The sequence below is a fragment of the Peromyscus maniculatus genome, chromosome X (assembly GCF_049852395.1).
Source record: "Peromyscus maniculatus bairdii isolate BWxNUB_F1_BW_parent chromosome X, HU_Pman_BW_mat_3.1, whole genome shotgun sequence".
Lineage (NCBI taxonomy): Eukaryota > Metazoa > Chordata > Mammalia > Rodentia > Cricetidae > Peromyscus > Peromyscus maniculatus.
The window spans coordinates 100,269,477-100,281,782 of NC_134875.1; the positions used below are offsets into that span (position 1 = coordinate 100,269,477).

Sequence of the window (12,306 nt, forward strand, 5' to 3'; positions counted from 1 at the left end):
ATCTGTGATAATAAGAGATTACAGAAAATCAATTCTGGATAGTATTCATGAATACGTTAAAGGTAACTTGTACACTTTATGATATTTCATATAGAAAAGAGTAAAAATATTTAGTTTGAATAGAATCAACTAACCTGTCAATTTCTTAACAGAAACAGAAGAGGAGTGACTGGAGGGAGGAGATGGAATGGGGTGGGAGAAAGGATGGAAGGGTAGGAGGGAGGGGAAACTGATCAGATTATAAAATAAAAAAAAAATTAAAAACTGCACCCTGTTATTTATATATATTTGATTTGGGCTGTTTTATGGAGACTCATAATAGAAGCTGTTAGGCACTGATAGATAATGTTTTATAGGTTTGCAGGTTATGTGGATCTTTTTTTCTCATTCTTTAGTTATTGAAGTAAAATGCCAGTAAGATACTGCATTAGCCAAGATAGTCATCTCTCAAAATGCATTCTTTCTGTATTCATTTCATTTCAAGGTCATTTAAACAGGGTGCAACATTGCTTATCTAATGTCCATATTTTGTTACCAACTCTGGTAAATAGATCAGGCTATATTAGTCTGGCAAATGAAATAAGAACAAGAATAATGCATGGAGCTCTTACCATTCATCATTGAGAGAGAACTAGTGTTCTCCATTTCATTATCTTCCTTGTTGTGGGTGAAATTGAAAACTTAGCAGTAGTGAGCAAGTTTTATGATAAGAATAGAAACAACCAAAAATTTTGAAGAGATAGAGCAAAGATGACCCAAGGCCTCTGGATGACTTCTACCAACAATACTTCCTTTACCCTGAACTGGTGACCTTGTTTGAGATAAAACCTCATCTTTATCTTCTCTAAAACATTGCATCTTGGCCGATTTTTATGTAGCTTAGATTGTACCTAAGCATATAATTATTGATTTAATTGAAACAAACTATAGAATGTCATTATATGATAGAATGGTAAGGGAGAAATGAGACTAGTTCAATTTTTAGTCTATATTTTCTGGATTTCCTTATCATAATAATTTCACATACTATATGATCATAAAATAAGAGCTGTAACTCTAAAGAACCATTCTTAGTCGAGAGAAATGGAATGGAATCCACCACTATTTTTCTCAAAATTTTATAATTACACATTCTCTAAATTTTCACAAAGAGAGATGATATTAAGTGTGGCAACATAACATCATACGTTTTTGCATATTATACTTTTTTTTCAAATTTAGAAATATTTAGCCTCACTAAATTAAAAATAAGTGCAAATATCTTAGATAGATAATTAACTCAGTCAAATACTTATTAATTTAAAGAAAAGAGAGTGAGTATGCTTTGTAAACGGCCCAAATGCCTTGGCAAAATCTGAGATGAGCATATGCTATTAATACCAGCTACATCAGCTACTTCCTTTTTATTAGGACAATTTCAAGTACTCTAGTAATGAATCACCTAGAAAAATATTAAGCTATGAATGTTTGACCTTAAATTCTAAGCAGCAATAAATGTCTCTCTGGCTGTCAAGAGAAATGACAAGAATTTCCCAGCTAGAACGAAAGTAGGCCAAGTGCCCTTTGGTGACAGAAATGATAGAACCTTCCTCAGAAGGCCATAGATTCCCTTTAGATTCTTTACGATTATGACCTTGTTAATATTCTGAATTGTCCACAGTTACTGTATCTTGTTGCATCCTCATTGTATGTTCCAGCTAAGCACTGTAGTTTGAGATAAACTAATAAAACATACAACTTAATCTCTGTGAATGATAGATTTCAACCGTTACATACATGTGATTCATTTAGAATATCAACTCTGTGTTTTTAATAATAATAATGTACACATTGTAAGGGATTTACTCAAAACATATTTATTCAATGTATGCTTTGGAAAAATTCTTCATATGATTTATCATTTGATTTATCTGTCTTGAAATATACAGTTAGACCCTGAGTAAATTTTGAGAAAAGTAAAAATGAAGCAAGGTAATATTAACAATTCTATTACTATTAAGCATTACTATTTGGTTATAAAATCATTTACTATATGTTTTCATATATGTTAAAAATAACATTCAGTAATATAGAATTTACCTTTCCCCAGGCAATCTCAGCATCCAAATTACTTGGCATTCCTTCAACTGCTGATCTCTTTGTCAATTCCATATCTGTTGCTGCCAGCCATTCTGTTAACACATTCATTTCCTTTCTCATCTTACGGGACAATTTTAAGCATTTCTCCAACTGCTGCTTTCTCTCTGTTACCTAAATATAATAATAATATATTGAATTTGGCTTACTTTATAAGTCAAGTTTATTTACAGTCCCTTTATTGGAAGTTTTATATTTCAGTCACTGTAAAATAACTATTTTCTTACATGCTGTTTTCCATCTTATTTTAGAAATATCATAGTCAGAACATTAATAGTAAATAAAAAGTCTTTACTAACTAAAATGCTTAGCTAAAATATAGTGCCTTTGTCTGCTGTAATGATAGCATGATAACAGAAAAACTATGTGAATTTGCTTCTAAGTAAAATAAAGATACTATTTATGGCCAAAGTTTGGAATAATTAGGATAATAGAAGACAAACAGAAGATAAGACATATTTGTCATAGGAAAAATCTATAGTCATTTGACAAAGACATGAATAAACAGGTTTACATGCTTCAAAATACAAATGAGCCTTTCTCTTGCATAAGAGGATATCAAGAAAGCAGAAATAATATTCATATACAGAGGCAAAAATATTTGTGTAATATATAGAATTATCAATTTCATCTTCAAAACATTTTCAAATTACTTTTGCATAGAACACCACCAACCATAACCTTTCCCATAAACAGAATTTCTACCAAAAGAGGGCAAAATAATTTTAAAATCCCAAATTTCACTCTCATAAATTTGAAAACTGATCTTGTATATATGCACATTTACTCTCATGGTTGAAAAGCTAGAACATTAACAAGTATACATTCCAAATAGCACTATGGAATATTGTGAAGGAAAAACTCAGTAGAAGTTTAAGTCAGTATCATGTTTTTGAAATGTTTCTTATATATACAGTATTTGTCTTCAAAAATGGCTTAATAAAAACTGTATTTATGACTACATGACAAAATTTCTTATATTACTATTTTGTTGGCAAAGAAAACCATAGAAAGGTGTATTTACTTATTTTGTTTTGTTTTGTTTTTGAGACAGGGTTTCTTTGTATCTTCCTGCTGTCCTGAGGCCAGAGTGGCTAGAAGAGATCCACCTGCTGCTACCTCCAAAGTACTGGAATTAAAGGCATGTGACACCATGCCTAGTTCAAGATTTGGTTTTATTAATGTACTATCTGAAAATAGACTTAAAATTAGTCTTAATCTTTATGAAATTGTATAAGAAAATACAAACACAATATGAATGTATATGCTTCAGGCTCTGGATACATGTGTGTGTGTGTGTAATAACTATTAGCATAAAAAATCAAAGATAAAATTATGTCTAAAGTGTTTCACATGTTGCAATACAAATGCCAATATAAATTTCAAATATTCAATAAATTGATTTGTTCCTTCATGAACAAATTTTTATATATATAATATATATTTTAATTTAATAACATATTATTTTAATATAGTTTAATAGTATAATATATAATATAATAATATTTATTTTAATAATATATATTATATATATAGTTTAATTCTTGGATGCAAATTCAAACTTTTAATATACATCTGTGTATATACATGTTCATGTGTGTTGTGGGTACTTAAGTAGGAGACAGTTTCTGTGTGTGTGTGTTTATATACATATATATGCTTGTGTGTAGACAACAGAAGACAGCCTCAAGTGTTATCTTAAGGAACACTACCTCCTTTGGAACAGAGTCTGTAATTTGTCTGTGGGTCACAAATCAAGCTAGCAACATGGCCATTTTTCCCAGAGATATTCCTGTCTCTATATGTCCAACATGGGGCTATAAGTATGGTCCACCACACCGAGTAATTTTACATAGCTTCTATGAATCCAACTCTAGTCTTCATTCTTGTGAGACATGTGCTTCAATGCCTGGGCCATCTCACCAGCCAGTAGATTCATTGTTTTATTCTTTCCCATACATTATTTACTGGTTGGTGGTGGCAGTGGTAGTGGATTGAGTGTGTATGTGTAAGTGTGTGTGTGTGTGTGTGTGTGTGTGTGTGTGTGTGTGTGTGTGTGTGCGTGTATGTGTTCACGTGGACACACATGTGTATGGGCTTTCCTCTGCCATAGAGCATGGGTAGGATTCAGAGCACAACTTATAGGAGTTGATTTTCTCATACAATGTAGGGTTCCAGGCATTGAACTGAAATCATCAGGCTTCGCAGCAAGTTCCTTTTCCAGGTGATCCATCTCACTGGCTCAGATTGAATATTTTAAGATATTTTCATTTCTACTTTTTTTCTCCAAGGGAAGTATAAACATCTACCCTTTAGACTGCAAGGACTTCATTTCTATACCACAGACAAAAAATAAAAACTTTATATCTTGCTTCTATGCACTTATTTTATTCTGTGCTCTATTGGTAGAAAAGATTCTAGATTCAATGTTTCAAAGAAATCCTATTTTCATAAAGCTAATGCATTATTGATTTTTATTTATTTTATTTTGTTTATATCCAACTAAGTAGGATTTAAAAAACAGGAGACACTGCCACCTTATGGAAATGCTTTTACACTGTCCTTGTCTGTGAGAAAGGGTTATAAATATTTGATAAGAATACCAAATACTGTGGAATGTTTGTGTGATATTTTTGTTTGTGTTCTGACAAATAAAGCTTACCTGAAGATCAGAGGGTGGAGCTAGCCACTAGTTAATCATAGAGGCCAGGCAGTGATGGCACACACCTTTAATCCCAGCACTTAGGAAGAGGAAGCAGGAAGATCAGGAATTCAAGGCCACCATGGGCTATACAAGATTGAACCAGTGTAAAAGAGAAACAGAGCCCGACAGTGATAGCTCATGCCTTTAATCCCAGGATCTGGGATCTCACACCTTTAATCCCAACACTTGGGAGGATTATGCCTTTGATCCTAGCACATGAGAGGCTCATGTCTTTAATCCCAGCACTAGGGAGGTGGAGACAGGAATATAAAGTGGGTGGAGAGAGGACCCCACCCCATTCAGTTTTAAGATTTATAGAGACAGGATCTCATTCATTCAGTCTGAGGATTCCTAGGAGGTAAGAAGTCTCGCTAATGGCTGGCTGCTCTGCTTTTCTGATTTCAGGTTTCACCCTCGATATCTGTTTTTTATTGATTAAGATTAATTAGATTCATGCTTCAGCTGACACTAAAATGCCTCATAGTTATTGTTTTGATGGACACTAACAATTGTATTTTGGAGATGATATTGCTATTCATGCTTATTAAAAAAAATTGCCAAAGCCAGACTACACTAGTAGAAACCCAGGAACTCAGGAACCCATGGGACTCAAACAGGCCCTCTGGACATGGAAGACGGTTGTTTGGCTCGAACTCTTTGGGGAGCACTCAGGCAGGGGGATTGGGATCTGTCCCTGGTGCATGGGCAGGCTTCTGGGAATCCGGTGCCTATGGTGTGACACCTTGCACAGCCTTGGTGCAGTGGGAAGGGGCCTGGACCTGCCTAGGCTCAGTGAGCTGGGCTCTGCTGATTCCCCATGGGAGACCTTGATTTGGGGGATATGGGGATGTGGGGTGGTGTCCTTGTGGTAGATTGGAGGCTCCGTTGGGTTTATGTGCATGAGTAGTATTGCTGGGTCTTGGGGTAGATGGATTCCCAAATTTCTGAAAACACTCCATATTGATTTCTAATATGGCTAGACAAGTTTGCACTCTCAGCAACAGAGGGTGTCCCCCTTGCTCCATCCACATCTTCTCCAGCATGAGCTGTCACTTGTGTTTTGTGTCATGGTCATTCTGTTAGGTAAAAGAAGGTATCACAAAAGAGTTTTGATTTGCATTTCCCTGATGGCTAAGGATGCTGAACATTTCTTTAAGTGTTTCTCAACCATTTGAGATTCCTCTGTTGATAATTCTTTTAATTGGATTATTTGGCTTGTTGATGTCTAGTTTTTTGACTTCTTTATGAATTTTTGGACATTAGCCCCTTTAATATGGAATTGGTGCAACTCTTTTCCCATTCTGTAGGCTTCTGTTTTGTCCTATTGACAATGTGCTTTACCTTACAAAAGCTTTTCAGTTTCATAATGTTCCATTTATGCTTGTTAATTCTTAGTTCCTCTGCTATTGTTATTCTGTTTGGGAAGTTGTCTCCTATGCAAATGCATTCAAATCTATTCTCCACTTTGTCTTCTATTAGATTCAGTGTATCTGGTTTTATGTTGAGGTCTTGGATCCACTTGGACTTGAATTTTGTTCATGGTGATAGATATTGATCTATTTGCATTTTTCTACATGCCACAATTCAGTTTGACAAGCACTATTTGTTGAAGATGCTTTTTTTTTTACACTGTATATTTTGGGCTTCTTTATTAAAAGTCAGGTATCCATAGGTATGTAAATTTACATCTGGGTCTTCAATTGAATTCCATTGATCATCTTGTCTGTTTTTATGCTACTACCATGTGGTTTTTATTACTATAGCTCTGTAACATAACTTGAAATTAAGAATGGTCATACCTCTAGAAATTCTTATATTATACAGGAATATTTTAGCTTTCTTGAGTTTTATTATTTTTGAAAAGTTGAGTATTGTCCTTTCATATTCTACAAAGAACTGTGTTAAAATTTTCATGGGATTACATTGAATTTGTAGATTACTTTTGGTAGGACAGCCATTTTTACTATGTTGACCCTACTATTCCATGACTGTGGGAGATCTTTCCATCTTCCGGTAGCTTCTTCAATTCCTTTTCTCAAAGACTTGAAGTTTTTAAGCATACAAATCTTTCAGTTGCTTAGTTAGATACACACTGAAGTATTTTATATTATTTGAGGTGACTGTGAAGGATGTTGTTTCCCTGATTTCTTTCTTAGTCTGTTAGCCATTTGTATATAGGATGGCTATTGAGGTGTTTTTTTTTTTTTTTGTTAACCTTGTATCCTGCCACTTTACTGAAGGTATGTATCAGCTATAGGAGTTCCCTGCTATATTTTTGTAGTCACTTATCTATATCATCATATCATCTGCAAATATTCATACTTTGACTTCTTCCTTAACAAACTGTATCCCCTCTTGATCTCCTATAGTTTTCTTAATACTCCCACTAGAACTTCAAGTACTATATTGAATAGATATGGAGACAATGGATATCTTGTCTTATTTTTGGTTTTAGTAGAATTGCATTGATTTTTCTCCCCATTTAATTTGATGTTGGATATAGACTTGCTGTATTGGCTTTATTCATAAAGGCTAGAAACTGGAAACATCCTACTTGTCCCAAAACCAAAAAATGGACAAAGAAAGGATGGTACATTTATACAGTGTATTATGCAGTTATTAAAAACAATGACATCATGAAATTTGCAGGAAAATGGATAGAACTAGAAAAAAATCCTGATTGCAGTAATCCAGATCTAGAAAGACAAACATGTTTTGTACTCACTTATATGTGGATATTATCTGTTAAGTAAAGGATAATCATGCTACAAACCACAGATCCAGAGAGGCTAAATAACAAGGAGGGCTTAAGTGGGGGAACATATGGATCTCCTTTGGAAGGGGAAATAGAATAGATTTTATGAGAGGATTGGAGGAAGGTTAGGATGGGAGCATGAGGCATTAGGTGGGGATGAGGGTGAGACAACTGGAATTGGGGAGCCATGGTGAACTATGTGGAAATATGGTATAGTAGAAATTCCCTGGAATCTTCAAGAAAGACCATAGCAAAGAATTCTAGCAATGGGGGATACAGAGTCTGAGTTGGCCATCTTCTATAACCTGGCAAGGATTCTAGCAGTGGAACTGCAATATCAACCCTGTCACAAAACTTTCAATCTATACTCTGTCCTGCCTCCATAATGTGCTGGTGTAATGGTGGTACAGAACTTCTGGGAGTGACCAACCAATTACTGGTCCAACTTGAGGTCCATGCCATGAGAGGGAGAACACACCTGACATTGATTGACTAGTTACCCAGGAAACAGAGACTGGACAGCCCAGAAACCCAAGATAGAATGAAACATAACTGGGAAAATTCATTGAAATGGTTACTAGTAATATTCTGTTATACTCATAGATCAGTGCCTAGCTCAGGTATCCTCAGAGATGCTTCATCCAACAACTTGTGGGAACAGATGCAGAGACCCACAGTCAAACACTGGGCAAAGGGAACCTGGCAGAAGAGGTATGGGAAGGACTGCAGGAGCCAAAGGGGTTGAAGACACCAGGAGAACAAGGCCTACAGAATCAACTAAGCAGGGCTCCTAGCAGATAGCAAAGACTGAAGCAAACAATCATGGACCCTGAATGGGTCAGCACTTTCAGCTTAGAATGACAGGCCACAGAAGTTTGCAGAATACATTACTGTTATTGGTATTTCCCCAGTATATAATCTTGTGATGGAAGTATGAACTATTTAGTCCAAATGGCAATGTACTTAACTAAGTACAAGCATGCAAATTCTGAGGAGAATGAAATTAGAATGCCTTTCTATTTGTGTATTAAAAGATTGATTTCATCAAATATAGTTTTGTCTTTGCTTTATTAAAAAGCCACCTTTGTTGAAGATGCTTTGAAGGTCAATAAATAGAAAATTATTTTTCGTAGGCAAGAAATACATGAATTACTGCATTTTATATGAAGGTATTAATATACAATCCTTTAATCATTAATGTTTCTAAATTAATATTTACCTCAAATACAAATTTATTTCCCCTATTTGTGATGCATTCTGACAGGTTATTAAAAATTATTTCTTTGTACTCCTATCACTTTGTATTATTGATATTATTTATTATCAAATTATTAAGCATAAGCTCTCAATTTTGTAGTTTCAGGAAGAAATAGGGATTTGCATCATTATCAGATTCATTAAATTCTTAGTAATGATCAACTGGTGGTTCTAATAGGCTTCTAATTTCATTTTTTTTAAATACCAAGAGATTTTTTTCTGTAATGTTCTATGTCAAAATTACTCATGTTAAAGGCAATGGTTTTGTGAAAAGAATTGGTCTAGATAATTATTTATAACTGAAAGAGTAAGATAAGACTGTCACCTTTACTAACCACATTTTTTTCTTTATTACTGAGTGTACATATCAACCAGGCCTGGTGGAATGTGATTGTAATCCCAGCATTTGAATAGTGGAGGCAGAAGGATGAGGAGTTCAAAGCCAGCCTCAGCTACTTTGTGAATTCAAGAAAAGCCTGTGTTCCATAAGACTATGTCTAAAAAATAAATAAAAATTCCTTATTATCACAAAATTTCCATGTAGAGATGATATTAAATATTAAGCTGCTGTGAATAGAGCATACAGAATTCTTGAAAACTAAAATTCTTTGATATAGGTCTTGTCAAATATATATTTAATATGATCTCTCCCCATGCAGCAACATCACCAAATAGACAAAAGAACAATTACATGATATTAAAAATGGATTGTGAAGGAATTAGAGGAGAGTTGTAGCTGGAGAGTTTTCTTTCTGGGTCCTGCCAAGCCCCAGCAATCCGACAGCCCACTCATAAAATAAACACACAGATGCTTATATTATTTAAACTGTTAGGCCTAATCGCTCTGGCTTCTAGTTATCTAGTTCTTACATCTTAAATTAATCCATTTCCATAAATCTATAACTTGTCACATGGCTCATGGCTTACCGGCATCTTCACATGCTGTTTGTCATGGTGGCGGCTGGCAGTGTCTCCCTCCACCTTCCTGTTCTCTCAATTCTCCTCTCTGTTAGTCCAGCCTATACTTCCTGCCTGGCTACTGGCCAATCAGTGTTTTATTTATTGACCAATCAGAGCAACACATTTGACATATAGACCATCCCACAGCAGATATATATAAATATTTAAGGGAATATTTATAAAATAATTTGAACAAATATGTTGCTTTCAAACTGTGCTAACTCCACTCCATCAAGACCATTCTAAATATAATGTGTTGCTCCTATTATGACTGAATATAAAATATATACAATCTTCCAGTCATCGTAAATAGATTTCTTCCCCCGAACAGAGAGGATTTAGAACAAGATAAACCTTTTATAACTATCTGATTTACAAAAAAATATACATCCTTAAGTTTTATATTCTTTTCTAATTGTATGGACAAACAGAGACTAATGGTATCTTAAAATTGATTTCATTTGGAAATACTCAAATGAGACAGAGAATCACAGTAAGAATTTCTGGTACTGTATATATTTTCCTTGCATGTTGTTTAACAATATGCAGTAAATATGATAAAATGTGATTTTGGTTTAAGTAGGTACTCACCTTTGCACCCAGTTCATTATAATGCAATTTCAAAGCTGTTACTCTTTCGTCAAGTTCCTTGGGGTTTTCTGTCTGCTTTTTCTGTACAATTTGACGTCCAGTTTTAATCACCATTTCCACTTCAGATTTCACTTCACTCAGGCTTTTATACAAATTCTATGTTAAAATAAAAACCAAACATAAATACTATACAAAGTATGGTGCATATTATTAACACAAATAAACAGACTATATTTCATTTTAATTGAAGTGCATTTTGTGGATGCTGTTATAGCATTTTGTATTTTCTGTTGAGTTAACTTAAATATTTGAGATTATATAAATATATGTGCATAATTTGCAGTTAGTCTTATAAATTAAATAGACCGTTTATATTTAGTTTTTCAATCAAAATTCATATATATTATTTCAAAATGTAGGATTTTTATTTTAACTGCCCCTTTTATCCAGTTCTAGCCATAAGTTTGTAAGAATGAATTTACTCACTTTTCTGGTATATTGAGTGCCTATAATCCACTAGAAAGTATTTGCATTTTTGTCATATCAATAATGGAAAAGTAAAAATTTACACTCTTGTTCTCATGGTGCTTACATTTAAGTAGGATAAAACATCTGAATATCTAGATCACTGTTTCCATGTATATAATTTCACATGGAAAGAAATGAATTAACCTTAAATATTTTAATTGAAAAATACAAATATATTACATGGGTACTGACAAGAATATAAAGCAATAGAAAAAAATTCTTCATGTGTCTCATAACTTCCAGCACATACATATTCCTTTACATGGGAGGCTTAGCATAACAATGCCTTATGAAGCAAGTATTACAATTCTCAAAGGCAGCTATAATTATCGATATACTGTCAATGCCACTTTGGTGTAATAATTTCGTTTACTTACTTTATGAGAAATATATGAATTTGTGTGAATATATGCATAAATATATAGGTACATATTTTCATGTGCATATATGTGTACACATATAATGACTAGTATATTTCTGCATTAACTTGTTCCATGTTTAATCCAAACAATAATTTTATTCTTACTTTGAACAATCTCACTAGTATGTGGGTTGCCCTTGGGATTAAAACAATTCTTTCTTCTTTTCTCTTTTTAGGTAAAAGTCAATGTGTAAAAACAAATATTAAAGGGTGAGCAATTTATCTGATTAATTATGGCCACATGCATAATCTGCTGTGATATTAATCCATCTTTCATGACTGATGTTGATATTTATTTATCAATAATTGTGAATTCATTTTGAAGCTTCTCAATTTTTTACTTAATTTTTATCTCGCAATGCATAGGAAAAAACCTACATTTCTATTCACATGGAAATCATTATTTTTATGCTAGGACATAGTTATAACAATTTGAAATTACTGATACTTCTAAATGATTCTCTGTCTGAACTTAAACAAACAACTTTTTGATTTATCATTGTTAAGAGATTTGACTTACAATGCATTTAATGATGAACTCACTCTTTTTAATTAGCACTAAAATATTTACAACCAAATAAGAAAAATGTTTCCTGTCTTTGTGTTTCATGTGAAGAATACATTTATTTTAGAAAAAAAAAAAGTCTTATCAAAGAGTGGAAGAGTGGTATGACATGCATTTAATTTCAACACCTGGGAAGTGGGGACAGGAGGATTTATGAGCTCAAGGCCCACTTGTCTGTATAGTGAGGCCTCATAAAATAACATCATCATCAACAACAACAAAATACATTCTTGATGACAAGGATATGGTTATAGTACATATCATCATGAAGGATATTAAAAAAAGAATATGTAAAATCTATGAAATAAAGATTTCTTCACAGAAAAAGTATTAACATTGCACCTAACATTTAAATCAGAGCAAGCTAATATGTGTGCTGTTTTCTTTCT

At 33.5% G+C, this 12,306-nt stretch overlaps 1 protein-coding gene across 11 annotated transcripts in view; it reads right to left on the minus strand.

The window, feature by feature from the left end:
* The window catches only part of Dmd (dystrophin), a 2,251,111-nt gene that overhangs the window by 1,250,471 nt on the left and 988,334 nt on the right, over positions 1–12,306 (minus strand). For all 11 annotated transcript variants that reach the window (XM_076562037.1, XM_076562042.1, XM_076562041.1 and 8 more), the window contains 2 exons: positions 10,404–10,559; positions 2,080–2,250 (listed from right to left, as the gene is read on the minus strand). In XM_076562037.1, the coding sequence (XP_076418152.1) occupies positions 2,080–2,250; positions 10,404–10,559 (327 nt within the window). The remainder of the gene's footprint in view (positions 1–2,079; positions 2,251–10,403; positions 10,560–12,306) is intronic.